This window comes from Bos indicus x Bos taurus, chromosome 8 (assembly GCF_003369695.1).
Source record: "Bos indicus x Bos taurus breed Angus x Brahman F1 hybrid chromosome 8, Bos_hybrid_MaternalHap_v2.0, whole genome shotgun sequence".
NCBI lineage: Eukaryota > Metazoa > Chordata > Mammalia > Artiodactyla > Bovidae > Bos > Bos indicus x Bos taurus.
In genome coordinates this window covers 47,772,150-47,792,986 of record NC_040083.1, presented here as the reverse complement: position 1 = coordinate 47,792,986, position 20,837 = coordinate 47,772,150, and the positions used below count along the sequence as shown (strand labels likewise).

The following is a 20,837-nucleotide window of genomic DNA, read 5'->3' as shown; positions in this document are numbered from 1 at the left end:
CTGATGCTGAAGCTGAAACTCCATTACTATGGCCACCTGATGAGAAGAACTGACTCATTTGAAAAGACCCTGATGTTGGGAAAGATTGAAGGCAGGAGGAGAACGGGATGACAGAGGATGAGATGGTTGGATGGCATCACTGACTCAATGGACATGAGTTTGAGCAAGCTCCATCCAGGAGTTGGTGATGGACAAGGAGGCCTAGTGTGCTGCAGTCCATGGCGTTGCAAAGAGTTAGACACCACTGAGTGACTGAACTGAACTGAACTGAAACATGTATGCTTGCCTCTTGGAACTTGTGGTTCCACCTTGTGGTCCTTTGACAGATGGACTTTAACTTCCGTTTGAAGAGCTTTACAGTAATTATACTCAAGGGTGAACACCTGATTCAGTGTCACCAAGGTACATTTTAAAAATATAAACTCCAGGGCCCACTTTCCACCCACTGAGCCAGAATCAGTGGGGTGGAGAGCCTAGGAATATACTTCTTTAACAAGCTTCCCTTGTGAATCTTATGCACAGTTGAGAAAAGCTGCCCTAGAACAGTGGTTTTCAACCAAGATGCCCATTAGAAAATCTGTGTCATTTAAAAGCTATGGTGGCTTGCCTCCTGACAATATTTGGGGTGTGGCATTGGGCATTAACATTATCAGGTGATTATAGTGTGTAGAGTGGAGAAGCAGTGGTGTTAGAAGTAGATCACTGAAGGTGATTGTTGACATAGTTTAATATATCAGGATGTAAGCTGACTTGATATTTTCAAAAAAGTCATTACAGTGGTGACTGGGGAGAAGGAGGGAGATGTTTTTGCTTCATGGGTACAGAGTTTCTGTTTGGGATGATGAAAATGCCCTGGAAATGGATGATTGTGATGGTTGTACAACATTGTGAATGTGCTTAATGCCGCTGGATTATACATTTATAAATGGTTAAAATGCTAAGTTTCATGTTATATATATTTTACCACACTAAAAACAAAGGCATTACAGTTCTCACATTTCTGAGCCTAAATTTTTTTTTTTCTGTTTCTTTTCACAGTGACAGTGTATCATGCATGCCACTAATTCCAGGGGACACTCCCCTGCTTTCCTGCAACCTCAGAATGGAAACAGCCATCATTCATCTGGCTATGTTCCAGGGAAGGTTGTCCCACTGCGTCCCCCTCCTCCTCCAAAGAGCCAAGCTTCAGCCAAATTTACCTCCATCCGACAGGAAGCCCAGGCCAGCTTTGGTTTTTCATCTGAGGAACAGCAAGTCCAGAGAGAGCGCCGAAAGCAGAAGAGGCACAAAAATACTTTCATTTGCTTTGCTATTACTAGTTTTTCATTTTTTGTTGCACTTGCAGTCATTTTAGGAATATCCTCAAAATATGCTCCAGATGGTGAGTGCATATAGGAGAAGAAAGAAGGGAAGGAAATAGAATAAACTCTGAAAAATCTTTTGTTATCTTAACTTGGCTCTAGCTAACTTATATATAACTAGGTAATAGGAGCTATAACTTCTTATGAATGAGAGCAATTGTTAAAGGAATCCATTGAAAATGATAAAAAGATTGCTCTTCCTTTCCATTTTGCCACTTTGCCCCAGGGCTCAAGACCTTCTTGGAACATTTCTTTTCAAAACAGTAATATTAAGAGTCTTTACTGAAATCTTGTGGTGGCACAATTTCATCTTTTGTAGTAAATTTTCAGATTGCCACAAGTTTTTAGTAATAAGAATTACTAAAAGGGAAAGTGAAGTTGCTCAGTCGTGTCCGACTCTTTGCAATCCCATGGACACCAGGCTACTCAGTCCATGGGATTTTCTAGGCAAGAGTACTGGAGTGGGTTGCCATTTCCTTCTCCAGGGAACTTCCCGACCCAGGGATCGAAGTCAGGTCTCCCACATTGTAGACAGACGCTTTACCGTCTGAGCTACCAGGGAAGTCTTAAGAATTACTAAATGCAGCGATAAAGTACATTTAATTGGGGAAAAAAAGTGAAAGCGATAGGATTTGTGTTCTGCCATTTGAAACCAGTTGAGGGGACAGTTCCAAAAGAGAAGCTCCCAGTATTTTTTGAGGAATAACGTGTATCCTTAAAGGAAAATATCCATTAGTAGGTATAAGTTCTGATACACTTGGCTTCATAGTTAAACTTCATTTAGGAAGATTTTAATTTCTTAAATGGTTTTTGCTTTTTGAGTTGGTAACATAGCAGTACTTTGAATGATATTGTCAGTCAGTCTCAATATTGTGTTGCTAAAATGTGTGTGTGCTTAGTCGTGCCTGACTCTTTACAACCCTTTGGACTGTAGCCCACCAGGCTTCTCTGTCCATGAGATTTCCCAGGCAAGAATAATGGAGTGGGTTGACATTTCCTCCTTCAGGGATCTTCCCAACCCAGGGATCAAACCTACATCTCCAACGTCTCCTTCATTGGCAGGCAAATTATTTGCCTCTGAGCCACCTGGGAAACCCCAGTAGCAATAAAGACTGGCCTTATAATACATCCCATCCATCTCTAAAAACCAAAGGGCTCAAAGCTGTGGAGAAAGCAGACTAGGCCACCAGGATTAGCACCATATTGGTCTGCATTTTTTAATCGTCTACAACAGATTTTTGTTGAATTCAGTTCAGTTCAGTCGCTCAGTCGTGTCTGACTCTTTGTGATCCCATGAATCGCAGCACACCAGGCCTTCCTGTCCATCACCAACTCCCGGAGTTTACTCAAACTCACGTCTATCAAGTCAGTGATGCCATCCAGCCATCTCATCCTCTGTCGTCCCCTTCTCCTCCTGCCCCCAATCCCTCCCAGCATCAGAGTCTTTTCCAGTGAGTCAACTCTTCGCATGAGGTGGCCAAAGTACTGGAGTTTCAGCTTTAGCATCAGTCCTTCTGATGAACACTCAGGACTGATCTCCTTAAAAATGGACTGGTTGGATCTCCTTGCAGTCCAAGGGACTCTCAAGACTCTTCTCCAACACCACAGTTCAAAAGCATCAATTCTTCGGTGCTCAGCTTTCTTCACAGTCCAACTCTCACATCCATATGTGACCACTGGAAAAACCATAGCCTTGACTAGACGGACCTTTGTTGGCAAAGTAATGTCTCTGCTTTTGAATATGGTATCTGGGTTGGTCATAACTTTCCTTCCAAAGAGTAAACGTCTTTTAATTTTCATGGCTGCAGTCACCATCTGCAGTGGTTTTGGAGCCCAGAAAAATAAAGTCTGACACTGTTTCTACTGTTTCCCCATCTATTTCCCATGAAGTGATGGGACCAGATGCCATGATCTTAGTTTTCTGAATGTTGAGTTTTAAGCCAACTTTTTCACTCTCCTCTTTCACCTTCATCAAGAGGCTTTTTAGTTCCTCTTTACTTTCTGCCATAAGGGTGGTGTCATCTGCATATGTGAGGTTATTGATATTTCTCCCGGCAATCTTGATTCCAGCTTGTGCTTCTTCCAGCCCAGCGTTTCTCATGATGTACTCTGCATAGAAGTTAAATAAGCAGGGTGACAATATACAGGCTTGATGTTCTCCTTTTCCTATTTGGAACCAGTCTGTTGTTCCATGTCCAGTTCTAACTGTTGCTTCCTGACCTGCATATAGGTTTCTCAAGAGGCAGGTCAGGTGGTCTTGTATTCCCATCTCTTGAAGAATTTTCCACAGTTTCTTGTGATCCACACAGTCAAAGGCTTTGGCATAGTCAATAAAGCAGAAATAGATATTTTTCTGGAACTCTCTTGCTTTTTGCATGATCCAGCGGATGTTGGCAATTTGATCTCTGTTTCCTCTGCCTTTTCTAAAACCAGCTTGAACATCTGGAAGTTCACGGTTCACGTATTGCTGAAGCCTGGCTTGGAGAATTTTGCGCATTACTTTACTAGCGTGTGAGATGAGTGCAATTGTGTGGTAGTTTGAGCATTCTTTGGCATTGTCTTTCTTTGGGATTGGAATGAAAACTGACCTTTTCCAATCCTGTGGCCTGTGCTGAATTTTCCAAATTTGCTGGCATATTGAGTACAGCACTTTCACAGCATCATCTTTAAGGATTTGGAATAGCTCAACTGGAATTCCATCACCTCCACTAACTTTGTTCATAGCGATGCTTTCTAAGGCCCACTTGACTTCACACTCCAGGACGTCTGGCTCTAGGTGAATTAGTGCCTTCTTAAATGGATATAACATTTGAGAAAAATGGCAATCCACTCCAGTACTATTGCCTGGAAAATCCCATGGACCGAGGAGCTTGGTAGCTATAGTCCCTGGGGTCACAAACAGTTGGACACGACTGAGCGACTTCACTTTCCTTTACTGGTTATAGGCTTCCCTGGAATGAATCAGATGGTAAAGAATCTGCTTGCTGTGCAGGAGACCTGGGTTTGATCCCTGGGTTGAGAAGATCCCCTGGAGAAGTGAATGGCTACCCACTCCAGTATTCTTGCCTGGAGAATTCCATGGACAGAGGATCTTGGTGGGATAGAGTCCATGGGGTTGCAAAGAGTTGAACATTACTGAATCACTAGTACACTTTGACTTACTGGTTATAAGACTTTAGAAACATTAGTCTATTTAGTTTTCATGGGTGATTTAAGGGTCTTAAAGACTTTAAGGTTTAGGGGGAGATAATGTCAATACTTGTGAAAAAGTATACCTGAAGTAAGAGAGATGTTCATTTGACTTTTTATTTTTTTAATGTATATGTGTTTTTTTTTTTTTTTTTGAGTGTAGTTGCTTTATAATGTGTTAGTTATTAGTTGCTGCTATACAGCAAAGTGAATCAGCCATGTGTATCCATGTATTCCCCTCTTCCTTGGATTTCCTTCCCATTTAGGTCACCATAGAGCATTAAGTAGAGTTCCTTTTGCTATACAGTTGGTTCTTATTAGTTATCTATTTTATACACTGTAATGTATGTATGTCAATCCCAGTCTCCCAGTCCATCCCACCCTACCTTGCTGCCTTGATATGTCTCTATTTCTGCTTTGCAAATAAGTTCCTCTATGCCATTTTTTCTAGATTCTATGTTTTGTGTTAATATAAAATATTTGTTTTTCTCTTTCTGACTTATACTTCATTCAGTATGATAGAGTGATGTTGAGGTGTCTCTCAACATCTTTGTTGGCCAAGCCAGTGGACCACATAAAGAACTTGCAACATTGCTTTTCATTGCACATACCATTGACTTCTTTCCTCTTTTCTCCAGAGAAATAACTATGTTCACTGCTGTTGATTCATTCTTTCCAAGCAATCTGCAGTAAATGGATGCTAGATTATGGAAAATCAGAGCTAAAATCTGTGGCTTTAATTGACATTTTCATATTCCAGCTAAGACAGTGAATTGGTGATGTGGTTCCTTGACTCAACATTTTTTAGTTTCACATTTTGGCAGCGTAAGGGCAGAATATCAGTGGAAAGATCTGGTGCTGAAATATTTCAGAATCAGCCCTACTGTGGTTACTGCTGTTACATAACTTTAATAATGGATCCCACTATTCAATAAGTGGGTAGCCAAGAAGGTGGGGCTGGCTAAGCTATTTTTTGATGCTTTCTGCAGACTACATGTTTTCTCATTAAATGTACTTTACTGGAAAAAAACAGATCGGAATTTTGGGTGATAAAAAATTTTTAGTGAATATAATATAAATATTATAAATATTTATAAACAATTAAGGGGAATTATATAATTATTATAGTAGGCTTTAGATCTTTTGAGATTAGATTCCTTCTGAATTTTCTTCTCTAACTGGGTCCATTGCTTGTTTCTTGGGACCTACATTTGCTTGTAATATGATGGAGAATTCCAGTTAAATGTTTTATGGGTAGAGAGGGAGGTACAAGAAAAGCTCAAGAAATCCTCAATATTAAGTCAGAATGAATTCAAGACATTTCTTGTTTCTTTGAAAAGTTTGACTATTCTTAGTATATTAGTGATGACCATTGATTTATCAGAATTAAATATCAATGATTATGAAGCTGCTAGGACAAAAATTAATTCCATGAAGTAATTGCCAAGGTCTTACCTAGTAGGACTAATTTTAATGGTAGTGGTTACTATCACCTCAAAGAGAAAGCATAAACCAACATGAATGCTTAGAAATAGATGTTTGCATTGGTGGTGTGCAAGTTCAAAATGAGGAGTCACAATTTACTTCCTATAAAAAACTGTGTCTTTGTGATGTATGAAGTATCTCTACTTTTTCTCACATTATCCTGTAGTATATACCTTCCACCTTCATACAAGTGTATCCTGTCCTTTCTAATCTTTGCTTAGTTTAAATGTAGGTGACATCTGGCTATTCTAAATGAGCAACCAAATGGACTTGGACCACAAGGGATATTTGCATCTCTAGTATTCATATCTCCCCTTCATGCTCCTCTTATTTAAATTCTGTCCACTCTTTGGGGATCTAGGTCTGCTCTATTGAAGCTCTCTCAGTTACTCTAGCACCACCTCTCCTTTCTCTGAGCTTTTTTGCATCTAAAGAAACTACCATATTTTTCAGTATTATTTCATACAAAACTCTAAGGGCTGTGAGCTCATTCTAAATTTTATGTATTATAAACTTTATGAATTTTACACTGTCTAGTCCAGAGTGGACAAATTGGTCCTCCATAACTATACTTGGTCATTAATTGGTCAAAATTGATGTGATAATGGAGAGAGTAGCATGAAAACATATATACTGCTGCTGCTGCTGCTAAGTCACTTCAGTCGTGTCTGACTCTGTGCAACCCCATAGACAGCAGCCCACGAGGCTCCTGTCCCTGAGATTCTCCAGGCAAGAACACTGGAGTGGGTTGCCATTTCCTTCTCCAATGCATGAAAGTGAAAAGTGAAAGTGAAGTCGCTCAGTCGTGTCTGACTCTTGGCGACCCCATGGACTGCAGCCTACCAGGCTCCTCCATCCATGGGATTTTCCAGGCAAGAGTACTGGAGTGGGTCGCCAGTGCCTTCTCCAAACATATACACTAACATATGTAAAATAGTCAGTGGGAATTTGTTATATGATTCAGGAAACTCAAACCAGGACTCTGTGACAATCTAGAGGAGTAGGATAGGGTGAGAGGTGGGAGGCAGGCTCCAGAGGAAGAGGACATATATATATCTGTGGCTGATCCAAGTTGATGTATGGGAGAAATCAACACAATATTGTAATTATCCTAACATTAAAAATAAATTTTAAAAAATTGGTGTGATATTTTTTCCTCCCTCTTCCAAATTATAGCAGAAATGAAAGGTCTCATGCATTAAATGGCTTTGGCAATGCAAAATACTTTTTGATTTTCATCAATCATGTATTCAAGAGGCAAATTGTAGCAAAGGAACACTGCAAGGAAAGTAAACCTCATTTCTTAAAGGGGAACTTTCATATCACTCAACTTGCTGAGTAGTCTTGGGTTTGGCTTCTCTAATCTGTAGTTTCCTCATCTCTGAAAATGAGAAGTCATGTTTTTGACCATTTGCCTCTTGCAGTTTTGTTGGGGAAATGTACGTGTCTGAAGATACCGCTATTTATCAGCAGCTGCCTTTGTGATAAAGGAAGTCCCATTATCACCTGCTTTATGATTCACCATGCATAGGAAGGAACCTGGGAAGACCTAATATACATATTGCTTAGCAATTTTCCTGTTGTTTTTTTTTTTTTAATCTATCAGTGTGTTGTGAACTTCTTTTCTTTTCTAAACACAATTCAGAGTTTTACCTCTTACTGTTGATTTGTTTCCAGAGTAGATAGTTCAGAGGAACTCTGTTTTTACTGGACTCTGACCCAAACTAGATGGCAGCAACTTGGTTTTGTGGTGAAACCTTTTTTATGTTTTGAGGAAGTAAAGGATTTGACATAGCTCTGCTTGGTGGGATGGGGTAGGAATTCCATCGTTATGGAAAGAAATGAAAATATGTCAGCCCATTACTTGAAAATTGCAATAAACAACAGCAGTACTTGAATTTGGCTAAAGGTATTTTTGTGTCTTGTTGGTTTAATGGGGTATTGATGTTGCTTTGTTTTATAGAGAATTGCCCAGATCAAAACCCCCGTCTCAGGAACTGGGATCCAGGACAAGATTCTGCAAAACAAGTTGTTATCAAGGAAGGAGATATGTTTCGTCTGACCTCAGATGCCACAGTGAATTCTATAGTTATTCAGGATGGAGGTAAATAACGGTCCCTGTCTATGGGAACAGCAACACTTGATGTTCTTTATGTAGAAAACTATCGTTGGCATTTAGAATGTGGTGTCACTCTAACTGTGGAGACAGGAAAGATTCCTAAGTTAGAACCGTAGAATTCAACAGTGAGAAGGGCCTTAGAAATCACTCAAGTCAAGACCGTTGATTTATACAGAAAGAAAGAGCTCCAGAAGGTCATTTCTCATAGCTAAATCTTTGTTACAACTATGGAGAGTGATGAGAGAATTAATGTAGGTTAATATAGGTAAAAATGAGATTCAGATGTGTAGAGTCTTAGATATTTTTCTAGAAATGATTTACCTTTAAAGTGAATGGATTGAAATTCTTACACATGGGCATGTTTAGCGTGTTCAGATATGAATTCTCCACTTCTTTGTTTTTAAAACAGATTCAATTTCCTAAGCAGACTTTTAGTAAATTCTTTTTCCCAACTTAACTGTGGAAGTGCTTTTTTCCCCTCTTAAGATGAAAGCTATTTTTCTGTATCTTAGAAAGATACTTCAGAAACTGGCTTACTTAGTGTTATTCCCTGCAGGACTGCTTGTATTTGGGGATGATAAAGATGGATCCAGAAATATTACTTTGAGGACTCATTACATCCTGATCAAGGATGGTGGGGCGCTTCATATTGGAGCAGAAAAATGCCGCTATAAATCCAAAGCGACAATTGCCTTGTATGGCAAGTCAGATGAAGGTGAAAGTATGCCAACATTTGGCAAAAAATTTATTGGTGTGGAAGCCGGCGGGACACTGGAATTACATGGGACACAGAAGGCATCATGGACATTGTTGGTGAGAACTCTGAATTCTTCAGGCTTGACCTTTGGCTCCTATGCCTTTAAAAAGGACTTTTCCAGGGGCCTCAATGTGAGGGTCATTGATCAAGACACAGCCAAAATTTTGGAAATTGAGAGATTTGATACCCATGAATTCCAAAATGAAAGTAGGCGACTTCAGAAATTCCTGAGAGACCAGGATCCAGGACGGATTGTTGCCATAGCTGTTGGAGATTCAGCTGTTAAAAGCCTCTTACAAGGAACCATACAAATGATCCAGGACCGGCTGGGAAGTAAGCTGATCCAAGGGCTGGGCTACAGGTAGGCATGCATATCTTTTTTTTTTTTTTTTTTAGCATGGAGATATATTTTACAATTTTTTATTTATTTAATTTTGACTGTGCTGGGTCTTCCTTGCTGCAAGGGCTTTCTCTAGTTGTGGCAAGCTGAGGCTGCTCTCTAGCTGTGGTGCTTGGGTTTCTCATTGTGGTGGCTTCTCTCGTTGCGGAGCACAGACTCTAGGGCCCTCAGGCTCAGTAGTCGTGGCTTGAGGGCCCAGTTGCCCCTTGGCTGGTGGGATCCTCCTGGACCAGGGATCAAACCCATGTTCCCCTCATTGGTAGGTGGACTCCAAACCACTGGACTACCAGGGAAGCCCCATACATATCTTTTTTTTACTTTCCTTCCCCCTGCATATTTGAATCTGTGTCTGTGTAAGAGGAGAGTGTGATGGAGAAAGTCAGGTGTCAGAATGGCCTCTACAATTTGGAAGTCTGGTTGCCTCTTGCTTTGAATTGGAGGACAGAATACTGGTTACAAAGCTCTTTTCAAAGCTTTGATTTACGAAACACTTTGTGAATCTTAGCATTGAACTTGTGAAAAATTAAGAACAGGAGTGTGGTTCTGAAAAACAATCAGTTTAAGGAAATTGACTTCCTTCTTATAGTATCTTCTGAAGATCATATGAAATTCAGGCTAATTGAGGCACCTTATGAGTTGGAAGGGAGAAGGCAATGGCACCCCACTCCAGTACTCTTGCCTGGAAAATCCCATGGTCGGAGGAGCCTGGTAGGCTGCAGTCCATGGGGTCGCTGAGAGTCGGACACAACTGAGCAACTTCACTTTCACTTTTCACTTTCATGCATTGGAGGAGGAAATGGCAACCCACTCCAGTGTTCTTGCCTGGAGAATCCCAGGGACCGCAGGGCTTAGGGCCCCGTTCTGAGCTAAGGTGTAAAAGTTATCTTAAAAGCATGAAGAGGGGTGGAACATGCACAGGTTTCTTTTTCTTTTCTTTCTTTCTCTTTTTTTCTTTTGTTTTTTGAATCCTTTAATTTGAGTCTTGTTTGATTGGCACTGTCTATGAGACCCTGGCACAAGTTGGAGGGCTAGGAAGTTCATCCAAATAGTAGTATTCATTCCTATAATTTATTCTTGTCTTCTTGTGCCATATTCTGGTTAATTATGATTTCTTAATGCAGTTCTGGGGAAGTAGCTGGCTCAACATTTACAAAGAAAACAGAAGTTTTCTGCTTACTGTTCACAATAAAGTCAGGGGATATCTGCAGTGAAAAGTTAGAGAACTTCAAAACTGGCATGTTGAAATGATCTAGTTTCTCTTTTTTTCCTTTGATGGTTGATTTATCTAGTTATTATTTTTTCCTTTGGTTAGTGTTGGAATGGAATATTATCTGTAGAAGTTGTAGAGAAAGTTAAGACAAAAATTAGTGAAGAAAAAGGGTCTGTAATGGTTTTAAAACTCTTTTTACTCACACAGGGAATATTTGTTGTTGTTCTGTCGCTAAGTCATGTCCCACTCTGCGGTCCCATGAACTGCAGTATGCAGGCTTCCTTGTCCTTCACTATCTCCCGGAGTTTGCTCAAACTCATGTCCAGTGAGTCAGTGATGTCATCCAACCATCTCATCCTCTGTCGCCCCCTTCTTTTCTTGCCCCCGGTCTTTGCCAGCAACAGTCTTTTCTAATGAGTCGACTCTTTGCATCAGGTGGCCAAAGTACTGGAGCTTCTCTTCATGCTCATGTGCAGGTATTTCTGTAATTGATAGACCTAGGAGTGAAAGCATGGTCTGCTCAGATACCCACTCTATTTCATTATCCAGTAGTACCAGAGATAGTAACTTTTGTTTCTTTATGTCATTATTGTTCTAGATTTGTGTGATCATTAGCTCTGAATGTTTTGTTTAACTTTTGGGGTAATCTTCTCCCTATTGTTTTCAAATTCCTTTTAAAATATTGTGGCTGATTTGACGGAGAAATTAGAATTGTGATCCTTTGCCAATGTTCCTTTGCATTGCCATTATCTCCAGGGTACATAAACATGCCCCTTTGAAGATAATGTTCTGGCACGTTGAAATTTTCCTCAAGTGGAGGAGGGAAGTAGGAGTGTTTTGGAGATAGTGTCAGTAGAATAGAACATTGTTTAATAGTTGCTGAGGCAGTTCTGGTAAATAAAGGAAGCCTCTGATAGTCTTCCTCTCCTTCCCTCATATAGGAGATAATAAATTGAAGCATTCTTCATTTGATTCTTTCTGCTGTATCAAAGAATATAAATAGAGCTATAAAGCACAGTCAGCCAAAGAGTAGCTAATCCATGCAGGGGCGGGTGTGGGATTTGTAAGGATGTAGGCATGCATTGGTTAACTTTCATCTGTGAATATCCAGCCATCTGTCTAGCATAGATTATATTTGGCATTTTTTCCCCCTACAATAGGAAGCTGAGATTTTTCTTTTCATGTTTTAAACCAGGAGTCTTAAGGCTAATTTTCTGATGTTTTGTCTTTGTTCTTTCTTTCTTTCTTTTTTTTGAATTGACTTTGATCATAAGCTTGAGCAAAGTCCCTGGAATGTTTATCACAGTATTACAGTAATAAAATGGTGTTTTTCAAGTGTATGCTTTCAACAAATAGTTATAAAGCATATAAAATTAAAAACCTGTTGAATAGTGATTCTATAGCTTTAATAATATTAAACTAATAACCCAGTGGTCTCAGCTTTGTTTTCACATCTGAGATCTTAAAAAGTCCCATGCCCAGGGCCCACTGTACATCATTTACATCAGGATCTCTGAAGCATAGGACATCCTCCCCGCTCCCCACTGGCAGGGTGTGCAGTCAAAGATGACACTTACTGCTCTAACCTCTGACCTGTGACTCAGGTTTTCAGTGTGGTTCCCAGACCAGCAGCATCAGCATCACCTGGGAACTTGTCAGTAATTCTATGGCCCCACATCAAACAATCAGAAGGTGGGGCCCAGCAGTCTGGTTTAACAAGCCTTACATTTAATTCTGATACCAATGAGGTTTGAGAACTCCTGCTCTAACTTGGTGGTTTTCCAGTGTGGCTGCACAGTCAGAGCTTCTGGGGAAGTTTAAAACAGACTAATGCTAGGCCCCACCTGTAGAGATGTTGGTTGCATTGGTGTGGGCTGGGTCTAAGCTTGGATATGTTTCTAAAGCTCCCATATGATTCTGTTATGTAGTTAGCTTTGAGAACATTGCAGAGATAAGAGTGGAAAAGAGACCAGACAATAATCATTTAAAAAGAAATGGGGGCTTCCCTGGTGGCTCAGATGGTAAAGAATTTGCTTGCAATGCAGGAGACCTGGGTTCAGTCCCTGGGTTGGGAAGATCCCCTGGAGAAGGGAGTTGCAATCCATTCCAGTATTCTTGCCTGGAGCATTCCATGGACAGAGGAACCTGGTGGGCTACAGTCCTTGGGGTCACAGAGAGTCGGACACACTGAGTAACTAACACACACTGGTGATCCAGTGGTTAAGAATCTATCCTCTAATGCAAGGGATGCGGGTTTCATATCTGGTTGGAAACTGACACCCCACATGTTGAGTGGCCAGAAGATTAGAAAAAATAGTAAAAAAAAAAATAATGTGAATGAAAAGAGTGTGCATTGAGGAAGTCAATGATTAATTGAAATCATAGTAATCAGTGTTTCACCTGTTACAGAACTGGACAAACAGGGATTTAAAATCCAGGTGCATTTCCTTCTGTGATGTCAGTTTTTTCAGTCAAGTTTGTACTTGCAACCACATGTGGAAAAAGAGTTGGAGGGATTGACAAAAATGAAATAGAATTAATAGCACCTGTCATAACATCTGTGTTGGGGATTTGGGTCAGTACCATAACAAATAATCAGTTGCACCTGCTCTTTTTCCTTCTAGGCAAGCTTGGGCTTTGGTTGGTGTCATTGATGGTGGCAGTACTTCTTGCAATGAGTCTGTAAGAAACTATGAGAATCATAGTAGTGGAGGGAAGGCTCTCGCCCAAAGAGAATTTTATACTGTGGATGGTCAGAAGTTCTCTGTGACAGCTTATAGTGAATGGAAGGAAGGTAAGCGAGCAGTTTATACTCTTGTTAATACGTTGGTAAGTATTGTGACAGACGTTTTTTAAAGTGACATTGTATTCAAATGACAGTCTATTTCGATTTCTCAACTGGTTGAAGAAGAAACCTGTAGTTTTCCAACTATAGTTGATCTTTTAGGCTGAAACAAAACTTTTTTTTTCTGGATTAGAAAATGATCTAGTTTAGGCATCCTCAGTTGGACATTGTTCTTCATTCTTGAGTCATTAGGTGTGGTTAATGGATTTGTTTCCTAGATTTAGTATCAGTCGAACCAATCTGGATGTGAGCTGTCTTTTATTATGTTCTGTGATAGTGAACTGGTTTTGTACTTTGGATCTTATTGTTATATAGCTGTATGGACAAATATTACCTTTAAACACACGCTGTGTAAACGAATTACTCATTTTCTTGGCAATGTTTCCATGATAATTCAGCTACTACGTTTATCTTATAGACAAACTGGAAAACGGAGAAAAGTACAAAATTAAAATTAATGTTTCACCCTATCATTCAGAGTTAATTAGCATTTAAAATCTATGTTCCCTCCCCTAGTGTTCATTTTGTCTTAACCTGCTTTCCTTTCCTTAAATAATATATTATAAAGTTATCTTAGGTCTTTACTTTTCTTGAGCATATTTTGAAAATTAGAATCCACCTTTCAGAAGAACTATCATGTCTAACAATGATACTCTGACTTTTTTTTAATGGAAATTCACTGAAGAATTTCTGTATTTTGCTGCTAGATTTTTTTGGCTCCAGGTGAATTGGCAGTCTCCTGTCTGTGCTTGCCCACTACCTTTCTTTTCCAAGCCAGTATTATACCAAAATTAATGTCAAATGAGTAATTAAAAGGTGCTTTATTACATCTGTAATTACCCAGAAAGGTTTATTTTAGGCTGGCCACATACCTCTGTTTTTAGCAGTACTGTAGCAAAGTATTCACTGAAATGGATTTCTGGAGACAGAATGCCTAGGTTCATGTCCCAGCTCTTTTGCTTACTGTATGATGATGGCATATAACTTTAACTTCCTAACCCTTAGTTTCTTCATCTGAAAGTGGGGATAATAATGGAACTACCACGTAGGGCTGCTGTGAATATCAAACATGAAGAATATGACGTTTTTAGCACAGAGTATATAGTAAGCACTCAATAAAGGTTAGCGTTTTAACAGTAATGCAAACATGACTTGGGATATAACTGTATTTTGTGTCCTTGTAATTAAAAAAAGAGTCTTTTGCTTTAAAACAAACAGATAAACAGTTCCTGGTATATAATGGGACTTCCACATGCTCCATTTAAGGAGCCTTCTGAGTTTGAGGTGAGGAGATGGTATCTATTTATGGATGAGACTGGAATCAAGGCTAAGTTCTCTGCCTCCAAGACTATTGTTTTTTCAACCACATCATGGTTGGCCTCTGGCAAAAAACATAGGTAGATGAGAAATATTTCTGAGCAGGAATTTGGACTTGCATGAAGAGTTTAGTGGAACTTCTTTCAGTAAGATTCCAGGCAGAGGACGACAAACTTGGAGTCAACATTTCCTTTGTGAGAACTTTTGCTTACATTTTCACATTACCAATGACTGCTCTTTTCTGGGAAAGTATACATTCTGGCTATCTATTGTAGGATATTGTTTGTGTTCTGTGTTCTCAGTATTTCCTATTTTCTGGAAGAGGTAGCAAGTCACTCCAGGAAGCTAGGATGATGAACGTATTTTCTTTCATACTTCCAGTTCTAGTGCCAGTAGGAGATATCTCAGGAAGGATTTTCTTCTACATCCAGAAAAAAGTGAAGAATTGTTGAATAATACAGATTTTTCTCTATGTAACCTTGCTTTTTTTTTTTTTAACAGAAACAAATTCTAATGATCTTTTAAGTTAAAACTTATTTATCTAGAAAAATTTTTTAAAAACATCATTGAAATTTTTTATGAAAAAAAGTTAATATTTCTTAGTTTCCCTTTTTTAGATAAATCTTTTTGGTTAAATCTGAAATTTTGGGTAGTGATTATCATTGCTACCGTGATATTTTGGCTTATCTTTACTCTTAACCTGCCTGTTTTAGTTCTTAGGAAGGAAGAATGATATAGAGGTTAGGAAAATTGGACTCTGGAATTAAATTAGCATTCATTGTGGGCTCTTTTTTCAGCTATTAGTCAGACTCCCTGGCCTTTGCTTCTTTTATCTCTAATGCATATAATAGTTCCTCTATCTCAAAGTTGTTTTGATGAAAGGTTATTATGTATGTGAAATCCCAATAATTGTTAACTGTCATTGATAGTTATTATCTTTATTTAGACAAAATTCCATTATGGGCTTTAGTATTTATGTGAAAGAAACATAAAGAAAAGACACTTTACATTTTTAGGTTCCTTCCTTTTTTTTTCTGTTTTGTTTTGGTGCTTTGTAGACACAGGAAAGCATGGTAGATCAGTCTAATGGAGCAGATTTCAGAACTTGCTCAGGTTAGGTATTACCAGGTATCCCTAAGACTGTAAGGATATTTGTATTATTCTTTGTGTCTTGCCTAAATATCTTGCATTTTGATTCCTCTAACTTAAGTAAATGAGTTTTTTTATTCCTATTATTGACTATTATATTTTTTTAAATTAAAAAAAAAATTTTATTTATTTGGCTGCACCAACTCTTAGTTGTGGCATGCGGGACTTTAGTTATGGCATGCAGGATATATTATCCCGACCAGGGATGGAATCTGGGTCCCCAAGCACTGCAAACTTGGAGTCTTAGCCACTGGACCAGCAGGGAAGTACCTCATCGACTTTTAGGGTCAGTATCTTCAAGTAGCCCCAGAGTAGTTTGTCAATTAATTGGAAAGGTGATACTGAAATACAGATAGTAAACAGATATCTTTGAAATACGGTGTTTCCCCACATTTCCATATTTTCCATAGCTTCCATCTATTCCATATTCATTTGCATTAAATCAGGTTTGGGACCATGACAGGTTGTATCATGGACACTTTGAGAAGCAGGGAACAGTGTAGAAGCAGTGCAGAAGCTTCTGCACTTGGTTGCATGTTAAAGAGTGCAAGTTAGAGAGATGTTGGGTCAGCTTTTCAGTTTCCATCTGCCTAGTTGGGAACCAACTCTGAATTTCAGAAGGGGGTCTCAGGAAAGATCAGTGATTAGTAGTTCCTGGATTGCATGTCTGATGTTACCCCAGGAAAGGTGCTGAGTTGGCCTGGGGCACTATCACGTGGCCTTTAGGTCCCTTTGCAGATGATCGTGGGAACACTCATCCCTTCAGTAGACATTTGATGAGTCTGCACTGTGAGACAGAGCAGTGAATACATGGTGCTTTGCTCGCTTCACTGATGTTGCTTCCAGGGAGGTGAGCTGTCTTCCCATTGGAATGATACTAATCATACCAGAGAGAAATAACAGAATAAGAATACTGGAGGAATGGTTACTTCCAAGAGGATGTTTGGGAAGTCCAGAAAGGTTTGCCTGAACTTTATAAGATGAATAGTATCTTGGTTGGTAAATTAAGAGTAGATGGACACTGTAGACAGAGACTAAATGATGAGCAGAGGTCTAGAAATGAGAAATCACCTAAGGCCAGCTTTTATATTTAATGTTAAGATTCTGTGTGTTCATGTCCTGTCATTTCCTGTGCATGGGTCAGACTGAAGCATTGCTGGCTTACATTTATCTTTCAATTTGTGAATCAGTTGAAGGGGTTGATTTTAGAAAAAAAAAATCACTTTGTTTCTTGCTTTTTGGTCTAGGTATTTCTTTTTCAGGTTTCTGGGTAGAGGCCATAGATGGAGTAAAACTGCACCTGCTGGATGATGTTAGTAGTTGGGAACCCGGAGATCAGATTGTGGTCGCAAGCACGGACTATTCCATGTACCAAGCAGAGGAGTTTACTCTTCTCCCCTGTCCTGAGTGCAGCCGCTTCCAGGTCAAAGTCAAAGGTATCAGACTGCTCAGAAGGCTTCTTGGGAAACACTCTTCTTGAGATATGATTCTTGGGATTCTTTGTTTTTCATTGAGTCGTCATTGTCATCATCATCGTCATCAATATTGAAGGTCTTAGCAGTAGGGTGCTTTGAACACTAGAGTCCCGGAGGATGTTAGATAAAAGTAGTCATTGAGCAATAATGTTGCTGTTAATGATGTATCATAGACAAATCAGTGTTTTTATGCCAGTTTCTATGTTTAAAAAAAAGAGATGCAAACTAGATGGATTGAATTTTTTCTTTCAAGATGCTTTCAAACTTCTTTTTTATTAAATTTCTGCTATTAGATAATAGTAAACTAGGTTTATTTTTTAAATAGAAGTGTCTCTTTTTTATGTAAAAAAATGAAACTCACAGTCTTTGAGTGTCTGCTTTCTTGGCTAGAAGTAGATCTCACAAATATTTAAAATGAAACCGAAAAGATACTTTCATAAAACTACATTTCCTATTATAATCTTGACGAATGTATTTTTTGAGAGAGAGCAATATACAGTGGGATCCTTACTGTAATCTCTGTTTAGAAAGGATGACTGACATTTACCAGTTACTTATTTTGAGGCTGGTGATAGGCAAAGCTTCTTCCTTCATTGCCTCAGTTATGGAATTCATTGTGCATTCATTCATTATATTGCTTTCCATGCTTCTGTAATACAAATTATGCATTACACATTTATGATACAAAACAAAAGAATTTAGAGTAACTATTTAATAAGTACTCACTCAGTGGGTAATTTAGAACTTTCAAGGTTAAAGGAAACTTTTTTGCTTTAAAAAAAATGAAATTGACTCACTTGGCAGTTTTTTTCCTGCTTCACTCAGTGTTGTACTCTTCGTTCTTGACTATACAGGCCATAAGCAGAAAACTAAAAACTAAAAAATCATCATACCATCTGGCATTAATTTTGTTTGGAAATTCCCATTGTTCCTAACAAGTATACATGATAATGAATCTCCATTATTTGGTTTATTTGTGTTTTTCCTTCCTGAGTTTGTATGGTTAAGATCAGATAAAAGCTCGTTGGTAAAGTGTTTCTAAGTTTTTAGTAAAGGTGGGGATTTAAATGTGCATAATCATATTAAAATAACAAGTGGAAAGAAAAGGTGGTTATTTCTGGACTGTTAATGTCCAAATGCAGGTTACTTTAGCTTTGAAGGAGAAGCAAAAAAAACTTTCCACCCTATTATCAACATCTACAAAATCATTAGTTTTCCTAGGTACGGCATGCACTGGAGTATTCATGTATCCTCAGGGGAGCAGAACAAGAGCACATGGGCAGGAAGCAGAGACAGCATGGATTCTTAGCTAGCTTCCAGATTATTGGTGCTGTTCAAGAGAAGACTGAACTATTGGCTTTGCCAAAAAGTTCGTTTGATTTTTTATGTAACATCTTCTGGAAAAACCCAAATGGAACTTTTTGGCTGACCCAGTACTTTAGGGAGGAGTAAGCTCTCTGTGTGTGGGTTTGATAGTTGGGAGTGAGGGTTAAGGGCATTGAGTGTGGGTGATTGGAGCAGAAAATCCATAAAATCTCTGCTTCCTGGGATTCTTTTGTTCTGAGGTATCGAAGAATGGAAACAAACAATAAATTTAATAATGTCTTGAAGTTACAAGATAAAGATTACTGTCTTTTTGATATAAGTTTTATGTTTTCTTTGTTCTGATGTTATTTTTGCCTTGCCCTCATCGACCAGAAACGCCTCAGTTCCTGCACATGGGTGAGATTATAGATGGTGTAGACATGAGAGCTGAGGTTGGAATTCTTACCCAGAATATTGTTATCCGAGGAGAAATGGAAGACTCATGCTATGCTGAAAATCAGTGTCAGTTCTTTGATTATGATACCTTTGGAGGACATGTCATGGTAGGCAAAAGGATTTAATGAATTCTTTGAAACTGTGACTGCTAAGTACATGTTTGACAAAGCTTTCAAGTTTTGGAATGGCATCTTTATGGCTATTAAAATCACATTTTATTTCTCTTTTCAATGACAAGGAGATTTTAGATGATTAAAAGATAACATTGTATCTTCATGTAGTTGATCTGGACTCTTAGTTAAATCATTTAAGAATTGTCCTGTGAAGAAGGAAATCAATTTATATTGGGAAGAATCAGTTATAAAGACAAAAAAAACCCAAATAATCTCAGTATCATGCATGCAGTCTCTGAAAGGATCAGGTTTTTTTGTTTTTTTTTTTAAACATGATATTATGAAAGGGTAAGCAGTAGTGATGTACATATTCAAGATATGTTTCTGTAAAGATATTTTTTATATGCAGATTTTTTATTCTGTAAAAGTACTGAGCACTTATATACTAAATGTTGCTCTGTGTACTACTAATCTATTTGACTCCTGGGCTGCATTTTGGCTACATGTGTCTTAAAATCAGTTTTGTGTGAGTAGGATATTATTTTTGGCTATGTTTCTGTTATGCTGATTTCTGAAATGTTGGTCAGTGTCATGACTTTGTTTTTAGTAGTATGATTGAAAATCCAGAGTTTATAAATATTGAGACTGCCTAAGTTGTGGATCATAGAGGCATTTTTTAAAAAAAACAGAAGTAAACAACATTATATGCTAACTAAATCATTGAGGGAGGATTTAGAAATAATTATTTATCAAACTTCAGTGGAGATTATAGAAATGAAAAAACAAGACTAGATAGGAAATGACCAAAATATTTGAACAAACCCACACATATATACAAAAATCATTTTTGTAGCCTTCCTGGTTACCTTTCCTTGATTCCTAATAAGAGGCTATTTTTTATTACTCTTTAAAGTATTCATTTATGTAAAGAAGCATTTGCTAAATTCTGAGCTGGAGATCCAGGAAAACAGGATGTAAAAGAAAGATGCTTTCATTTCTGGTCTCCTTCAGATATTTTCTATTAAAACAATATTTTGGGGGAATTTCCTTGATGATCCAGTGGTTGAGAGTCCGCCTTCGAATGCAGGGGACTCAGGTTCGATCCCTGCTCAGGGAACTAAGATCCCACACACCACAGGGCAACTAGAGAGCCCATGCACCCAACAAATATCCTGCACGCTGCAACTAAGACCTGATACAGCCAAATAAATATTAAAAAAAAAAAAAACAATGTATTTTGTTACTTTGCTTCTGAGCTACTTTACCCTAAGCTACTTTGCTTATGTGTTGGTTTGATTTTTGGTTATCTTATAGATAAAGAAAAATTTTACTTCAGTCCATCTTTCTCATGTGGAATTGAAACACATGGGTCAGCAGCACCTGGGGCGGTACCCTGTTCATTTTCATCTGTGTGGAGATGTGGATTACAAAGGAGGGTACAGACATGCAACATTTGTGGATGGCCTGTCTATTCATCACAGCTTCTCCAGGTGCATCACTGTGCATGGGACAAATGGCTTGCTGGTAAGTAACCTCATATTGTGTTGATATATTTTATGAAAACAGTCACCTCTCCTTCATTCCCATGACTTGTCAATTTTATACAAGTAAGCCGTTGGGCCACAAGTCTTACTCTATCCTGCTTTCCTGAGAATT

General features: G+C 38.6%; 1 protein-coding gene across 1 annotated transcript in view; it reads left to right on the top strand.

The window, feature by feature from the left end:
* Positions 1 to 20,837, top strand: part of CEMIP2 (cell migration inducing hyaluronidase 2) — an 81,399-nt gene that overhangs the window by 16,887 nt on the left and 43,675 nt on the right. Inside the window, exons 2-8 of the mRNA XM_027549460.1 lie at positions 1,039 to 1,381; positions 7,999 to 8,139; positions 8,711 to 9,272; positions 13,146 to 13,315; positions 17,080 to 17,268; positions 19,006 to 19,175; positions 20,496 to 20,705. Of these exons, the coding sequence (XP_027405261.1) occupies positions 1,051 to 1,381; positions 7,999 to 8,139; positions 8,711 to 9,272; positions 13,146 to 13,315; positions 17,080 to 17,268; positions 19,006 to 19,175; positions 20,496 to 20,705 (1,773 nt within the window). The 5' untranslated portion in view covers positions 1,039 to 1,050. The remainder of the gene's footprint in view (positions 1 to 1,038; positions 1,382 to 7,998; positions 8,140 to 8,710; positions 9,273 to 13,145; positions 13,316 to 17,079; positions 17,269 to 19,005; positions 19,176 to 20,495; positions 20,706 to 20,837) is intronic.